General features: G+C 40.3%; 1 protein-coding gene across 1 annotated transcript in view; it reads left to right on the top strand.

Moving 5' to 3' along the window:
• Nucleotides 1-17,367, top strand: part of HECW1 (HECT, C2 and WW domain containing E3 ubiquitin protein ligase 1) — a 401,044-nt gene that overhangs the window by 335,248 nt on the left and 48,429 nt on the right. Inside the window, exons 20-26 of the mRNA XM_042914353.1 lie at nt 2,721-2,826; nt 3,746-3,842; nt 9,011-9,094; nt 9,952-10,061; nt 15,317-15,437; nt 16,164-16,277; nt 17,099-17,251. Coding sequence (XP_042770287.1) covers nt 2,721-2,826; nt 3,746-3,842; nt 9,011-9,094; nt 9,952-10,061; nt 15,317-15,437; nt 16,164-16,277; nt 17,099-17,251 — 785 coding nt within the window. The remainder of the gene's footprint in view (nt 1-2,720; nt 2,827-3,745; nt 3,843-9,010; nt 9,095-9,951; nt 10,062-15,316; nt 15,438-16,163; nt 16,278-17,098; nt 17,252-17,367) is intronic.

Genomic DNA, 17,367 nt, shown 5'->3' with positions numbered 1-17,367 from the left:
CAGTTACTCAGTCGATACCTAATATTCCTCAGGATGGACCATTTCGTATTACTTTAGGGCTACAAGGATCCTAGCACATACTAAACTCTCGCCCAATCTCAGAATTCTCTCTAGCCCTGTCTGGAACTGTCCTTATCCCTATAAATTCCTGGCTCCTTGTTGGAGAAGCCTGTTTCTGTTTAACCTTCCCATCCTCCAGCTCATCTGTAGACCTTCCAGTACTACTTTGCAATCACCTCCTTTGCCCTTGGCAGTTGTTTCTATGGTTCAGGTACCCCACATGCCGCACCTTCCCCCTGGATTGTTTTCTCCATCTCACTCGTCATTGTCCTGAAGCATATTCATCAGTCAGTCATCTACCTTTGGGGTGGCTGGCCTTCATCTGATTTCTGAAGTTTTGCAGTCTGGCTTGGTTTTGCCGGTGAACAGGTAACCTCAGGAGAAGGCACCATTTTCCCCTAAAGCATATCTGTAACACGTGAATTCCCTCTGACAGCTAGGAAGAGAAGTGAGTTTCTTCCTGTTTCAAAGCCCCATTTATTTCAGGCAACCCACCAACAATGACACACTTTAGCCCAGGGTGTGACAGCAGACATCACCTGAGTTCTGTATTACAGTCATGCCTTCCTGAAGTCTGCTATCAGATCCACTTCCTCAGTTTCTCTCTGTAATGCATCATTTAGATAATCTTCTGCTGAGTGGTCTTTGAGATTCCTGTCTTTACAGCATGGAAAATATTTCAAACACACAATAAAGCAGACTGACATAATTCCCTCTAAGGAAAAGAAACCTAACATTTCAGTGCCAGAAAGGCTTTACATATTTACATATTAATTCATGGTGGAAGAAACGTAGAGACTCGGTGTTGTGTATCTGAAGAGCCAGCAAACCTTTCTTTTACCACTTTGCGTTGTAACCATTTAATTGGGACTGGAAAGTGCTGTTGTCGAAGTACCTACTTCTAAATCTTGGTGGCTGGCTACAGTAGCTGAGGGTTAATGACACCGAAGTGAGAAGTCCACCACAATGGCACAGAATCCATTTCCTTGTCCCTCAAGTAAGCAGTGAGCAAGGAGAAGAACCAGGAGAGAAAAGGGATGGATCTTCATCTCTGCTACTTCCAGAAGAGCAGTTCAAAGACCGCCATGTACAGACAGTGAACTGATAGCACATCTCTGCAAAGGAAGGATGTTCATCCTGTCTGTGTGAAGTATGGAAGTAGGACCCGAAGGAAAACCTGCAATTACTATGTCTTTAATTAGTAAGCCCTAAGTAATCTGTCCTGTTTGTCATCTGCACTAGGACACATGGTCTCGTCTTAAATGACCCCTTTGAGATTGACTTGACCTTTCTGGACTTTGTAGCATAGGATCTCAGTACCTCTCCTGAATTCTGTGGGAATGAATTGTATACTGGTCTCAGAGGGAGAATTTTCTCTCCTTTTTTGTCTGGATGTTTGAGCTTTTTATAAGTATGTTACAAAGTAATCTTCAATGTAATTCTTAAATGTTTTTAAAGCCTATTTTGGCATACTTTACCAAATATCATAGAATGAGTCATACTCTACAGCAAACCCATATATTTGTGGAAGATCTATACAGCCTCTGTTTAAATAGCTTACCCTTCAAGAGTCCTTTAAGAAACAGAATGTACATGGAATCACAGTAGAAAGTTCATCGTCATGCTCTAGGACTTAGGGGATTTCTGAAATTTAAAATTGAGTTAAATCAATCATCACAAATATCAGCTTTAAGCTGTGCAAGTTTTGTATTCCATGACGTTTTGTCAAAATGCCCATCCAAAACCAAGGTACTGGATGCAGGCTAGCAGCATGAGAGAAGTCAACAAATGCTTTGCAATCAAGCAAATCCTGGTTCTGCCTCTTACAGTTGAAAATTTTGTAAAAACTTAATTTTATCCAATCCTCAGATTTTCTGCTTGTAATATGTGGTTAATAATGCTTATCTTCCAGAATTTTGAGAAAATAAAAAGATACTATGTTAAGGAAGAGTAGCCAGCACAGTGAATGGAATAATAGGCAATTAGCAAAGAGCGGCCATCTGAGGGTGATACGTGCTGTTGGAAAGAGCAAGTCCATTCCACATTCAGTTCTGAAGTTCAGTACCAACTCTCACAAATTAAGGTCATAAACCCATCTTTATTGATAGTATTCATGTAGAATTCATTTATGTCTCTTGAACATATTTACGAAGAGAAATGTTCTTTAGTCAGTATGTTAATCTAGTTAACATTTAGGACATTTGGCACAATCACTTTCTTTTTTTTTAATTTTTTTTTAACATTTACTTATTTTTGAGACAGAGACAGAGCATGAATGGGGGGAGGGTTAGAGAGAGAGGGAGACACAGAATCTGAAACAGGCTCCAGGCTCTGAGCTGTCAGCACAGAGCCCGACGTGGGGCTCGAACTCATGGAGCGCAAGATCATGACCTGAGCTGAAGTCAGATGCTTAACCGACTGAGCCACCCAGGCGCCCCATGCACAATCACTTTCTTAAAAACCCTAACATAGCACATCAACCATCCTACCTAATCTTTTTTTTAACTTGCTTATTTCCATTCATTTTGAAGATTGTAACTTCATTGCTTTTTAACTTAAGTGATATCTGGGTCCTTTCCCCCTCATATTGGAAAATTAGTATCAAAAGACCATCTGAATTTGATAATATTTCCAATGCTAACAATTTTATTTGAAATTAGGCTTCAGAAGTCTCTCGAAACAGAGGAGCCTCTTTACTGGCCAGGCCAGGACACAGCCTGGTAGCTGCTATTCGAAGCCAACATCAACATGAGTCATTGCCACTAGGTATGTATCATGCTTTTGGGATCCTGGATACCCAGTCCTTAGCCTTGTTTTTCTTATCACAAGTCCTTTAATATTCAGGATTCTGTATTTTCTTTTTCCTTTCCTATGATAAAATCTATCCCCTACCCTTTGCTTCCATCCCTCCTTTGCCCTTTTTCCCTTTCCCTCCCCTCCTTGATTTGTTCTTCCCTCTTCCCTGTCTCAGTTATTTTCCAGGCTCTCAGCCCCTTCTTTATTCCTTTCAGTGATTTGTTAGCTGAGTACAGGAGAGCATAGTTTAAATGAGGTGATGGATCTTATTGCTACTAGATGCAGTTTGTAATTTAGACCTCTTTTCCCATGTGTGTCTGGGGACAAGTCTGTGTAGTCTTCATTCCTAACCTCAGCCACCTCCTTCTAAAACACGTGCCACTTGTATCAAGGGAAATGAGGTAAGAAAGCCCAAATGGATTTGGATATTTCCATTATGACTACTGGGAAATCAACCATGGCCACAGGTTGTAAGTGTCAAGTGTTCAGAAATGGATTTCTTTGAAGTTACAAAGAATCTTTGGCCATAATAACTATGCCAAAATAACCAAGAGAAGTCAGAAGGAAGAGAGTAAAATAGCTTGTGGAAGAATGATTTTATTCTCCTTCACCTATTCACACAGGGGTGAGTTAACACCCCGTTAAGGTCTTAGAATATTAAGGATAATTAACTTAGATCTAGTTCACTTTGGTTTGATCTTTTAGAAATGACAATGCTATTATGTCACAGACAAAGAGCCCTCGAGAGCTTACATTTTTCTGATGAGTGTGCTACCTGCCCTTCGAACTCTTGCATTAATCCTGGTATCAAGCAGCTATTTTCCAACCATTAGAGAAATCATCTCTGGGCTGAAAACTCAACCACAACTTGCACTTTTGTCTGTTTCAGCATATAATGACAAGATTGTGGCATTTCTCCGCCAGCCAAACATTTTTGAAATGCTGCAAGAGCGTCAGCCAAGCCTGGCGAGAAACCACACACTCAGGTAAGGGCTTGTCCCTCACCCTGTAGCTCCAACTAGTCGTCCAGGTGGGACAACATATCTGTGGAGAGAGCATAAAAGCTTATGATGCATTTTGTTCATGCATTTAATTATGTCTTGAATACTCCAACTGAAGGATCCAGGAATTCTAATGTTCTCTGAAGTTCCACAATGTGTTTTTTATTTTATTTTATTTTCTGTGTGTGTGTTTTTTATTTTAGTCATTCTTACAGGTGTGAGGTGATATCTTACTGTGGTGTAATTTGCATTTCTCTAATGATGAGTGATGTTGAGCATATTTTCATGTGTCTATGGGCCATCTGTATGTCTTCTTTGGAAAAAAATCTATTCATGTCCCCTGACCAGTTTTAACTGAATTTTTGGGGGGATTTTTGGTGTTGAGTTGTGCAAATTCTTTATATATTTTGATATTAACACTTTATTGGATGTATCATTTGCAGATATCTTCTCCCATTCACTAAGTTGTCTTTTGTTTTGTTGGTGGTTTCCTTCACTGTTCAAAGGCTTTTTATTTTGGGGCAGTCCCAATAGTTTATTTTTGCTTTTGTTTCCCTTGCCAAAGGAGACATATCTAGAAAGATCTTTCTATGACTGATGTCAAAGCAATTACTACCTGTATTTTCTTTTAGGAATTTTATGGTTTCAGATCTCACATTTAGGTCTTTAATCCATTTTAAATGTTTTTATTTTTAAAATATCATTGTTTAATGGTAAACCAAAAACTAGATGAACACATTAGAAAATAAACCAAAAAGCAAACAAAAAGTATCAAAAATATATGTTCTAACTAGTTAAATCTTACTGTCCATTAATGTCATTGTTGCATGAGTGTCTCTGAAACTGAGTCACTTCATTTGGAAAGGATAGCCACCAAAAGTGATAAAAAGGGAAAATATCCTCCGAACTTAAATCCCACTTATCTCAGTATCACTCTGCTTCAGTTGACTACACAGCATTTTGGAAGCTGGCAATGCATGATGGTTAAGTGTGTCCCCTTGGAGTTCGAATTCTTGCTCCAGCTCTTGGGAACCATTGATGGAGGCATGTTATTCAGCCCAAATCTGCCCTTAATCTCCTTGGAAACAGGTCACTGTGTGGGCACTGGGGAGATGCTTTTATGGGTATGTGTATAAAGGATCAGGCAAGGTGGGTGGGAATGCAGTCACTGAATGCCTCTGATTCCTTACCTCCCATTTGGTGGTCTTTTGAATCTAGTTGACAACTGTAATACTCTGCCTTGACTTCCTCAGTGAATCACCAACACCTGAAAATAGTCTCTTTGCTATTCAAATTCCTATTAATCATGCCAGAGTGGATCATTCGCTGTCCTTCCCCCTCCACACACACCCTCACTGACACCTCTTTCCCTTGTGTTTTACTCTGTGTGAATTAGAACCACGTCCTCCGCACTGCCTTGTCTCAACTCCTCCCTCTTTCTCTGTCTCCAAACCCAAACATCTGCCTCCTCACTTTCTCTCTTCCAGCTTTTTTTTTTTAATTCTTCCCTGTCACGGCCTGTGTTTGGGTGCTCAGCATTTCTCTCCTGGATTTTGCAGGAATGTCCTAGAAGATACCATGTATCTCTCTCACCCTGTTATAACCAGAATTACCTTATTTTGACATAGACTAAATTATACTACTACTTCCCTTCAAAAAAAAACAAAAAACAAAAAACAAAAAAACACCTTCCCATTGTCTGTGAAATAAAGTCAGGATTTCTAAGCACAGTTTCCATGGTCTCCAAAGTCTGGCCCTAACCTAACTCGCCATCCCACACTAGTTTTTTCCTTCTAGAGTCTTCTATCTTCACCAGACAGTCTGTGTCATCTCCTACCTCTGCCCCCTGGGGAGTGGCTTTTCTCTGAAGGACCTCTTAACTCATTTTAAAGGCTCAAACCAAATGCAAAGACTCACTGACCCAGGCAAACTTTAGTATTTCTTTTACCTTGCTTTAACGGCATTCCTTTTTGTACCTCTAGGATATTTTTCCATTATCTCTTATAGTTGTCCATACTGATGTCTCCCCACAATACATAGGTTCCTTAGAGCAGGACCTTCCATTCTTTGCCTTTGTGTCACTCTCCCCTTCAGAACCTAGTCCTCTTTGAAGAGAAGAAGGACTAATTACATTTAGAGTGAATGAAAGATCTTTAGCATGAACAGATGAACTTTCACACAAGTGATTGTCATTTCCACTTATGTTCAGCTCTACCCATTTCATTACTGTGTCATTTATTTGTGGGCTATTCTCTGACTCATGGTACATCATAATTTAAGGGAATTTCAAGGGATTTTCAGAGGAGTTGTACTACCTGAAAAATTTCTGAGAGCTTGCTGCTCTTGAACATTTTTTATGTTTCTGATTCTACCACTAAGTAATGAGTTTCACAGCTTATTTTTTGGAGGAATTTGATCTCACCAAAGGCACTAGAGTCCCATTTAAGTTATTTTAAAAGTGAAAAATGTAATCCCCTGGGTAAAAGAGTGAACTGTTTTCAAGGGAAGGGAAGCCATTTTCTGTACTTTTGCATAGTATCACATGCAATAGTGATATTTTTTAAAGGCTTTTTTAAGACTTTTTTAAAAAGACTTTTTAAAAGACTTTTTAAAGGCTTTGTTGCAGTGCAGAATTGTATAATTATGATTTTCCAGATATGGCAGAACTTGGAATTAGGAGATATTGGAATTGAAAAAATCTTGGCAATTATTTTGTACAGAAACTAATAACTTCTTTAAGATATGGATTCTTTTAAGGACCTGTAGACCCAAGATGAGAACCCAAATATCTCATCAAAAACAGAAGGCCCACAACGACTAAGAGGCCATGGATTTAAAAAGGGAGAACAAGAACAAGAAATTGCTCCTCAGGGAATCAGGCTTACAGGAAGCAGGAAGCCAGGCACTAGTTACCATGACTGGGCCTGTGCCTGCCCCTCGATGTGCTGTGAGGGTGCATCAGCTCCATTTTATAGGTCCAGAAGTTGAAAAGAAAACCTGCTTCCTCTGTTGTCCCCAAGTGGAGACTGTGACCCTGTTAAGCCATTGCTCATCTCAGGGAGCCATCGATCCACTGTCTTGGGTCCACAAAGCCAGTTGCTGAGTTAAAGGGTAGAGAGTGAGTTATCAGAAAACTGTGTTCAGCAGACAACAGTGAATCATAAGGAAGCCACATGTGGAGAGGCAAGATGGAGCCAGAAAACCCAGAGGTTAATGACATCTGTTCACATTAAGGGACATGGTACTAGTCCTCATTCATTCATTCCTCTTTCAACTAGTGCTTTTGTTGTACCAGTATTCTGAATCAGGATTGTGCTGGATTTGTGTATGCAGTAGCATAGCAAAACAGACATTGGCCCTACTTCGCATGGTATTTGCAACCTATTGAAGAAGGCAGACGATAGACAAATTTGACTTTTTGTTTTCCCTAAGTCAAATATATAGCTATAGCATGTGTTTAAAGGCCACAAAAGACAAGATCAGAATTCAGTGATAATGATAGAAGAATGTCAAGGATTTCATTTGGATATTAAGCTTTGAGGTCTTTGAAGCTACAAAGGGAGATGTCAAGATTTCAGAAAGGCAGGTGGCTCTACTGAACTGAGCTCTGAGGAGACTTTTGCACTGGAGTTTTCCTGGTGAGCAAGGGATATATGTTGAAGGAGCAGATGGCCTTCTTGCCTTCAGAGATCTTTCCCAGTTCCAATGGAACTGGAGTTGAGTCCCAGAGGCATTTGGAGGCCCCCCAGACCACTGGGTCTGCATGAAATTTTCATATATGTGACAGAGGATGCAATGTCCTGTGGAAAGCCACTGAAAGTCTCAGAAAACTGTGTTTGGCTGATACATGGATATGCTCCATGTGGGTGGTGAGATAATAGAACTACTTTGCTGCCCTAGTAGAGTTGACCCCCTTTGGACTTCGTTTCCTCAGGGACCCTGGGAACAAAGGGCAATCACTAGAATTTTCTCTCCATTTTTCCTCCAAGCAAGGAGACCAGGGGCTTACCCACATATGGGTACCTAGGGCAACAGGATAATCTGCCCTAGGGACATTGTCATTGGGAGGACATATGAACTGAAGAGTCCTTTGTGGGGCTGAAGTCAATTAACCACAAAAGTCTTCCAAACAAGAGGCCTGTGAGGTGGTATCAGGATTTAGAGGCCAAAGCTCAGGAACATGGAATCAAGAACATAGGGACCCGGAGGAAGAAACAGGTGGTGGAGGAGGCATGGTGTTTGCACTCTTGGCTAGGTTTCCACATCCTCCCTGCAAAATGATGTGCGGAAACATCTGCTCTATTTTTTTTCAAACCATTAAAAACCATTGGTTGTGGTATTTGTAATATTTGAACATTTGTTTTTGTTTTTTTAAATGTTTATGGGGGGGAGGGGCAGAGCAGGTGGGGGGGAGAGAATCCCAAACAGGTTCCATGCTATCAGCACAGAGCCTGATGCAGGGCTCAAACTCACGAACTGTGAGATCATGACCTGAGCTGAAATCAAGAGTCTGACACTTAACCGACTGAGCCACCCAGGCACCCCTATAATATTTGAGTATTTGAATGTCAGAGAAGCAAAGTACAAAGTTCATTTGATCAAAATAAATGTTATTTATCTATAGACTCGGAATAATTTGCCAGGTTATAGTTGGAGGTCATGAAAGAGAGAATGCAAATTGTAATTAAACAGAGAAATTGATGCCTGTGCTCAGACTGACCTAGGGGACTCTGGCATTCTGAACACCAGACCCTCCCTTACTCAGTGTGGCATTATACATTTTCCAGCAGGCGTAAGTTTTCTCAAGAGATTTCCTCTTGCTCTTTCCTCCCATGGCTCCCGAGACACCATGAGCCCATGACAGTCCTCCAGCAGCTCTCTTTATCCATCTTCACTCCTGACTGTCATTGCTATCTGAGGTCCTATCCTTGTTGTGTTCCTCAGCTTCCATCCCTGTGTGAGTCTGAGGAAGGGTGGTCCCTAGTAGAGCATCATGGGAACCTGCAATAGAAACTTAAAATGCCACAAAACTCACTGGACATTAGAAAATTGCTATTCAGCCATATTGACAGACAAAATGAATCAGAAAGGGATTTATTCCTTAGCTTATGTATTGGTGTGTAATTCTTATTTTCTTTCCCACATTGTTCTAGGGAGAAAATCCATTACATTCGGACTGAGGGTAATCATGGGCTTGAAAAGTTGTCCTGTGATGCAGATCTAGTCATTTTGCTGAGGTAAGGGGCTAAGCCTGAAACCCTTCTGGAAAAGCTGCTCTGGGTAGTTCTCCACTACAGCTATGACTGAAACATTCAACATTTGTTCTAGAGGATTCTAGTGACTGCAACTAAAGTAGGGCCCCACCCTTATACCTGCTGTCCATTGCTTTCTTTACATTTACAACTGGGGTATCAAGAACTGTGTACAGTACTTGATAGAGAATTTATTTTTGTATGATTAATTAGAGTATAAAATAACTCTGAGAATTTGCATACTGGCTTTTGCCTAAGTGAACCTAAGTGCTTTTGTTGCCTTGTGAGAACTGTAACCACTATCACCCCAATTCGTGAACACTCATGGACAGAAAACTAACTTTTTTCCTTCCTTTCTTTTCTTTCTTTCTTTTTGTTCCTCTTCTCCCCCTCTTCTTCTCCCTCCCCTTCCTCCCTCTTCTTCTTCTTCCCCCCTTTGTTTCTTCCCCCTTCCTCCTCCCTCTCCTCCTCTCCCTCTTCTTTTCCTCCTCCACCCCTTCCTCCCCTTCCTCCTTCCTCCCCCTCCTCCCCTTTTTCCCTTCCTTCCTCTTCCCCTCCTCCTCCTCTCTCTTCTCCTCCCCCTCCTCCTTCCTCCTCCTCCCCCTCCTCCTTCCTCCTCCTCCCCCTCCTCCTTCCTCCTCCTCCCCCTCCTCCTTCCTCCTCCTCCCCCCTCCTCCTTCCTCCTCCTCCCCCCTCCTCCTTCCTCCTCCTCCCCCCTCCTCTTCTTCTTCTTCTTCTTCTTCTTCTTCTTCTTCTTCTTCTTCTTCCCCCCTGCTCTTCCTCCTTCTCATCCTTCTCCTTTACCATTTCCTTCTCTTTCTCCTTCTTTTCTCACTGTGCAGTCTCTTTGAAGAAGAGATTATGTCCTACGTCCCACTGCAGACTGCCTTTCATCCCGGGTACAGCTTCTCTCCCCGCTGTTCACCCTGTTCCTCACCTCAGAACTCCCCAGGTAACTTGAATATTTGGCATTCTGTATCCTGTAGAGACATCTGTGTTTCCAGATGAAGAGGAAAAAAGGTGATTGTATATACATCCTCTCTCCCTTCATCCCTTTCAATTTCCTGATTGAAAGCACACTGTCACATTGGGTGTTGACAAATTGCTGGCTGTTTTTGTAATGCCCCCAAGCTACAATGCTTTCTACATTTTTAAATAATTTGAAAATGTTTTTACAAAAACAGTATTTCATGACATGTGAAAATTATATGAAATTCAAATTTCAGTGTCTATAAATAGAATTTAATTGGACCCCAGCCACACCTATTTATTTATGTATTTTCTATAACAACTTTCATACTACAACAGCAGAGTTGAGTGGTAGCAATGAGACCAGATGGCCACAAAAGCCTAAAATATTTACTATCTGGCCCTTCACAGAAAAAGTCTGCTGACCCCTGTTCTAAATTACTATTACATTCCAAAGGTACTCTGCAAGCACTTAGAAGGGAAGAGCCCTTTCTGAAACATTCTGCCTTATAATTCTGAATGTTATTAGATACCGATTTTAGTAACTTTGTGTTAACGTGTAAAGGAATTACTAGGTGATATGGTTACTAGGGACCACCATTATGTACCCACCAAGCTGTCTGTCGAAGAGTTTTCTTACATGTGAAATTGTTCCCCTACAGTTTTCTTTATGTGTTAGGATTAATTTACTCATATCACAGAAATTCGTTATAGGTAATTTCTGTCCCAAATGAGGAAATGTATACTGAACTGTTTAGTGAAAATAAAGAAGCTTTTGTTCCTGGGTTCATCCAGATAATTAGTGTAAGTCAAATTCATACTCCCAAATGGGATCCAGACACTGGAAAGTTTTTCCTCACTTGTTTGATTGCAATACCACCTTGTTCTAAGTCTTGAGGATAAACCCAAATTTCTTTTCATAACTTTAAAAGTAAAGGGATATAGATATATAGATAAATGTAAAGGGATTTAGTTTCAAAAATCCAGTAAGGGGGGCACCTGGGTGGCAAGGTTGGTTATGCATCTAACTCTTGATTTGGGCTCAGGTCATGACCTCACAGTCATAAGATCAAGCCTCACATTGAGCTTCTCACTGGGCATGGAGCCTGCTTGAGATTCTCTCTCTCCTCCTTCTAACCTGCACCTACGCATGCACATTCTCTCTCCTTCTCTTTCTCTGTCTCTCTCAAAAAAAAAAAAAAGAAAGAAAGAAAAGAAAAGAAAAAAAAAAACCTAGTAGATTCCTATCTCACAACTTCTAGAGTCAGAATCTGAGCTTGGCTTTTGAAACCAGTGGAGAAACTCACAAGAAATACAGAATTTAGCAGTGTGCTCAGTCCCTCAGAAGGGATGTCTCACTCAGCATCACTCAGTACTGCCATAGGTCTCTAAAACTAGAATATCTTTTAGTTTGCCTCTTCCAACTCATGTCACTCAGAAATGTCTCTTAGAGTTTATTAATTGCTAAAATCTGTTTCTAAGTCAGTGTCTCCTTGTCATTTCCTCCAAACCAGTGCACCAATGGCATTGCTGAGGAAATGCCCAATGTGTGCTGCCTCTGACATACAACATAATTGAGATGCCATGGCCTGGGAAAAGAAGGACAAAGAGCTTTTCCAGAGCCAGCATCAGGACAGTCAAATGTTCCTGTGCACACAGGATGACTTACTTTTGGGAAGCAGAGCCTTCCGTTTGCGGGGACCATCATCTGCATGATGATCTGCCATTTTCTTATAGAGATTGTTCCAGCCTGATAAAGTATCTGCACTTTGGTTGAAACATTTGACACTACAGTATGCTTTTAACATCATTGCATGGGGGAGATATCATATTACAAATAGAAAAATAATAGAGAATAAAGAGTTATTTGCTAAATGAGTATTACTTGTATGACTTTTATAAAAGGAATCAAGTTTCCTAATGAGGCATTACTAATACCATGAATCCAAACAATCATTCAATTCATTTTAATTCTTTATTATCCTAGCTCTGATCATGAGGTTCTAGATTACGCAATCCAAAAATTTTGATGTTAAATTTTGTAATTCTCATTTTTCTAGACTTTCATGAAATTTATCTGGGTGCTACAGAGATAGCAAATCGTAGATATTTATGCCAAAGTACTTTGTAAAGCATAAATGATTAGAAAAATACATCATGGGCAGTGGTAATACCAGAAGCATAAAAATCATATTATAAAATATACTGTAATCTACTGGACAGAAAATGATACTTGCACCTACAGACTTGTATTCTAGTTCTACCTGTAGCCTGAAACCTGGCATTTCACTGAGGATACATCTTTTCAAGTGGTGGCTGTTGGTTCCCTCACACTTCAGTTGCTGGGGAGCCCAAAGGTGGGGCTGGTGCCCTTCATGTTTCCCTGCTTGTACCATTCAGATGTCTCTCCCCCCACCCCCAGTTGCTGTCATCTACCAGCCTTTTTCTTATTCCCAAAGACTATGGTACCTGTCTCATAGTCTCCCTCTCCTTCGCTGAGTCCTTCCATCATCCTGAATGGCTTCAACATCCACAAGGATACCCATTCATTTCCCTGGCCTTCAGGTTTCTGGAATTCTGGTCTGGAATGACCTTCCCCTTCCCCACCACAACCACTTGTTCCCACAGTCACCTTCCCACCCTTGTTGTCATCTCTAAAATCACTGACTCAAGCATCCTGTTCCCGTCCAACACACTTATTCAACTGCTGTCCCCGTTATTGTCCTTTGCCTTCATCAGGACCTCTAGTTCATGCACACCTCTCCCCTCCCTTCTGTCCTTCCCTTATCTGGCATAGATTCCATGGTTCATTATTTCAGTAACATCTCTGCCAGTGATATAAATTCCACGGTCCCCTCTTTTTTTTTTTTTTTTTTTTCAGAACTGTGCCCCTAGACAAGTGTGCTATCTGCATCTTCTACATCTGTGCTCAGGCGTTCTTGATCAAATTCACCTGACAGGGCAGATTATAAATTATAAGTTAGTCATCTCTCACTTCACATGGACCTTGAACACCCAAAAGAAAACTCTGCCACATTTCCTTTGTAAACTTCTCCACTGCAATCTCAAGTGTTTATGCTCCCCTCAAACCTCCAACCCTCTGTGTCTCTCCTAGCAAATATGTCCCTTCTCCCTTCACTGAGAAAATTGAAGCCATTAGATAAACATTTTCTCAAATGCCTGCTACCAATCCTACAAGCTTACAAAGCCTGCCTCTCCTTCTGCTCCATACCTGTGCATTAGAGGAGGTGTCTTCACTAAGGTCACCATGACATCTGGGCACACAGTTCACTGGGTAATTCTCACATTTAACACTAAGCCACATTTGACATTATTGACTGCTCTCCCTCCTAAGTCACCTCTTCAGTTAGTTTCTGTGACACTACTGTATGCATTTCATCTACTACTTTGGCCACCTTTTCAAACTCATCCTTCACTTCCTACCATGCTCAAGACTCAGTCCCAGGTTTCTTCTCTTCTCTCTCAACCTATATCTCTTTCCAATCATCCATTCAAAGATAATGCCATCAAAGGCCAAGCTCATTATCTCCCCTACAGATCTGTTCTTCCATTGTTCCCCTCTCAATGACTGTCACTGCAGTCCCTTCAATTACAAAATCTGAAGCCCACCTCTCCCTCACTACCTATGTCCAGTTCATTGCCTCCTAAACACACCTCCAGTCTGTCTACTTCTCACCTCCACTGACACCACCCTAGTCCAATTTAAGCTCTCTAAATCCACCTTATCCCTCTCATTTATTTTTGCCTCTACTTCAGAAAGACTGATGCTTTCATAACTCTAGTCTCATCATGTCAGCCCTCATGCAATGGCTGCCTATTGTGCTTAGCATTAAACAAAACTGTCTAACAAAGTAGACTTTATCCTGTTTGATCATCTCCTGCCCACCTCTCAACGCTTGTGTTGCATCACTCTGGTCCTTATACCCTGTGGTCCAGATAAACTGGAGCACCACTTTCCATTCTGCTGCAGTACCTTTGCACATGCTGATCCTCTACCTAGATTGCTCCTCTCCCAGCTCATCTCTTGTCTTAGTTCAATAGAGGCCTTTCCTAACTAGTTTAGTCTAATTCATGCTTACTTGTTCTTCAGCTATTTCTTAGGAAAGCCTTCCTGAACTTGTCCAGAGGGCAAGTTCTCAAAGAACATGATCTCAAAGAACTGAGTTCCATTCCTTCATGAGCAGCAATCATCTCAACTTGTAATTATATTCTCATTCCTGTGAGTTTGTTGGTATCAGTCTTCTTTAGAATATAGATTCAATACCTGGAATATAATAAGTAGTAATTAAAGGGGCTTCAATAACTAATAAATAGTTGTTAATAATATAACTATTAATTATATAATTATATATAATTATAACATACATTGTAATTATATATTATTATATATAATATATGATTATATATAATAATATACAATTATATGACTATTAATATTATATTAACAATATAACTAATAAATAATACCTGTTTATAAGTAATAACTATTAAATATAACTATTTATTTGTTATTGAAGGGGCAAGCTGTATTTCTATCCATCTGTAAAACTTGGAAAAGAATGTTATTTTTTCCACTCCTTATTTTCATTAAAAAGTGTATAAAGATAATAAAACATTTACAAAGATCCTGAATGATATAAAAACTCTCTTCTATATAGAGTGAATGACTTATTGTTGTTGCTGTTGTTGTTATTATTATTATTATTATAAATGTTTCTTCTATGATGCAAGGTAATCTAATTCAAATTCCTAAATGCTCTGGGCCCTACTGGACACCTATGTTTAATTTAGGATCAATATAGTTAGAGAAGTATGACATACATATGTATTACAGTCTGACTTGCCTCATCATAGTTACAATCACTTCTTATAGTATAGAAACTTACAAGAAAAATTGAGACTAGTTTGATTTATGTTGTTTTAGATTATTTAAGTACAATTAAGCCAATAGATATGCTAATCAAGGTATTTTTAAGAGAAATACAACTTGAAATGGAGTGCAAGACTTAAATGTTTATTGTCATCAGAATTCCTTTATCTCTTTATTAATATTTTTTCCATTTATTATAAAAGTAACTGAAAGAGTAATGGAAATCAAGGGAAACTTCTTTGAGAAGAAAAATATGAAGACATAGGAATGTGCCTCTGGTTGGCCCTTCTTCTAACATTGCTTCACGTATCAGTGATGGCCTTCAGACCATGTGCTTCTCTCTGCAGGTTTACAGAGAGCCAGTGCAAGAGCCCCTTCACCCTACCGGAGAGACTTCGAGGCCAAGCTCCGCAATTTCTACCGAAAACTGGAAGCCAAAGGATTTGGTCAGGGTCCAGGGAAAATTAAGTGAGTGCTCCTGTGCTTATTCCTGAATTCAGAAGCTAGATTTTTCTATCCTTTTCTCCCCCATAACCTTTGTGATACTTTTTGGAGATTGGATTCCTTGGTGTGGTAATATTCATGTTCATGTAAAGGAGGAAAGAAAAAAAGTTGGGAAGAAAGAAGAAAGAAAGTTAAATTGGAAGAGAAGCAGAAAGAAAGGAAAGAGAAGAGAAGGAGGGAGAGAAAAATCAGATTTCAAGCAAAGACATATATATAAAATTAATGATAAACCTTTTCAGAAAACAAAGAATCTTGAACAGAATAAAATAATGTATATTTCCTTTTACTTATTTTGGGGACAAATTTAACTCATTGATCAAAGCCATGGATTCTATAGCTTTGTAATTGGGGTCTAAGTGAATAGTTGTATTTTTCCCCTCTAGGTTTATTATTTTTATCTTTAAAATATGAGTCTAAACTGAGGTATCCAACTTAAGAGATTCTTTTTGGAATTCATCAAAAAGAATCCTAAAAGTAGTCCAGTATGATGGAATACATCCAATTATAAAAGTGTACATGTTGTCCTTGTGCTCCCAATGTTTTGCAAAGAGCATTAAAATGAGTCCATTGCTGAACTGATGGAATCTGCACCTTGTTGGAGAGGCAGGGCACCCACAGCTCACCTAGAACACCCTCCAACATCAGAGCTTGGAGCCACCACTCACCGCCCACATGGCTTCTTCTTCCCAGGCTCATCATTCGTCGGGACCACTTGTTAGAAGGAACCTTCAATCAGGTGATGGCCTATTCCCGGAAGGAGCTTCAGCGAAACAAACTCTACGTTACCTTTGTTGGAGAGGAGGGGTGAGGCACCAGCAGTTTTATGCAGACACCTCACTCAATGTGGGCAGGCCAGAGCCACCGTATCTTGGTTATTTTGCTCAGGAAAGAGGAGGCTGGCTCTTAGCTTTGCCCCAAGGTGATTCTGATCATGTCCTTCCAGGAGGTCTTTCTCTCTCCAGGTATTGCCAAGCTTTAGATTTCATGTTCTTCAAAAGCCTAAGATTATTGACATGTGCTAGAGTCTGAGGTTATACCCTTATACTGTGCATGAGCCAAAAATACAGACTTAAGCTGTTGGATCTTCACTTTTTCAGGTGGCATACACTTCTGAATATCTGATCACAGAGCTCCTCCTCCTAGAACACGCATACACCACTACATACCAAATTTTTCATAGCATTTCAGTGATTTCATAGAAAACCATCTCAACAGTGGAGGATCGGCCTACCTAGGAGAGTATATCAAAACAAACTGGGAAGTTCTTTCAGTTCATACACATGCACTATCACGGGAAATTCTTTTATGCCTCTCACAACAAAGTCCTTCTTTTCAATGGACCAGCTGTGTGGTTTATACAATAGGTGTTATATGATTGAAAAAAAGGTTAAGAAATACTGCCCTAAGGGTTTATTCATGGACATCTAGTAAGCAACATCCCTACCAATTACTGCATCCTTACTTTCTACAGCAAGTTATGCTTCCGCAGGGATCCACTGTAAAGAACAGAGGCTGCTCTCTGCTTTCCCTGCACTGAGTCTGAAAGAACACACTAGAACCTGGATAGAAACAGGCCCCCACCTCCCGCATGTAACGAACTTCCCGGGCCTCTGCTTCCTTTGCAGTCTGGACTACAGTGGTCCTTCGCGAGAGTTCTTCTTCCTTTTGTCTCAGGAGCTCTTCAACCCTTACTACGGACTCTTTGAGTACTCTGCAAATGATACCTACACGGTGCAGATCAGCCCCATGTCGGCATTTGTGGAAAACCATCTTGAATGGTAAGATCTGGAAGGCTGGCTTTCTGTGATTGTAAGTTCTGGTCTTTCCTGGTCAGGAGTCAGTAGGATTGTATTTCTTGAGCAGCACTATTTCTTGTTTAGAGCAGAGGGCCAGA

The sequence above is a fragment of the Panthera leo genome, chromosome A2 (assembly GCF_018350215.1).
Source record: "Panthera leo isolate Ple1 chromosome A2, P.leo_Ple1_pat1.1, whole genome shotgun sequence".
Classification (NCBI taxonomy): domain Eukaryota; kingdom Metazoa; phylum Chordata; class Mammalia; order Carnivora; family Felidae; genus Panthera; species Panthera leo.
This window is presented reverse-complemented; position numbering and strand designations above follow the sequence as displayed.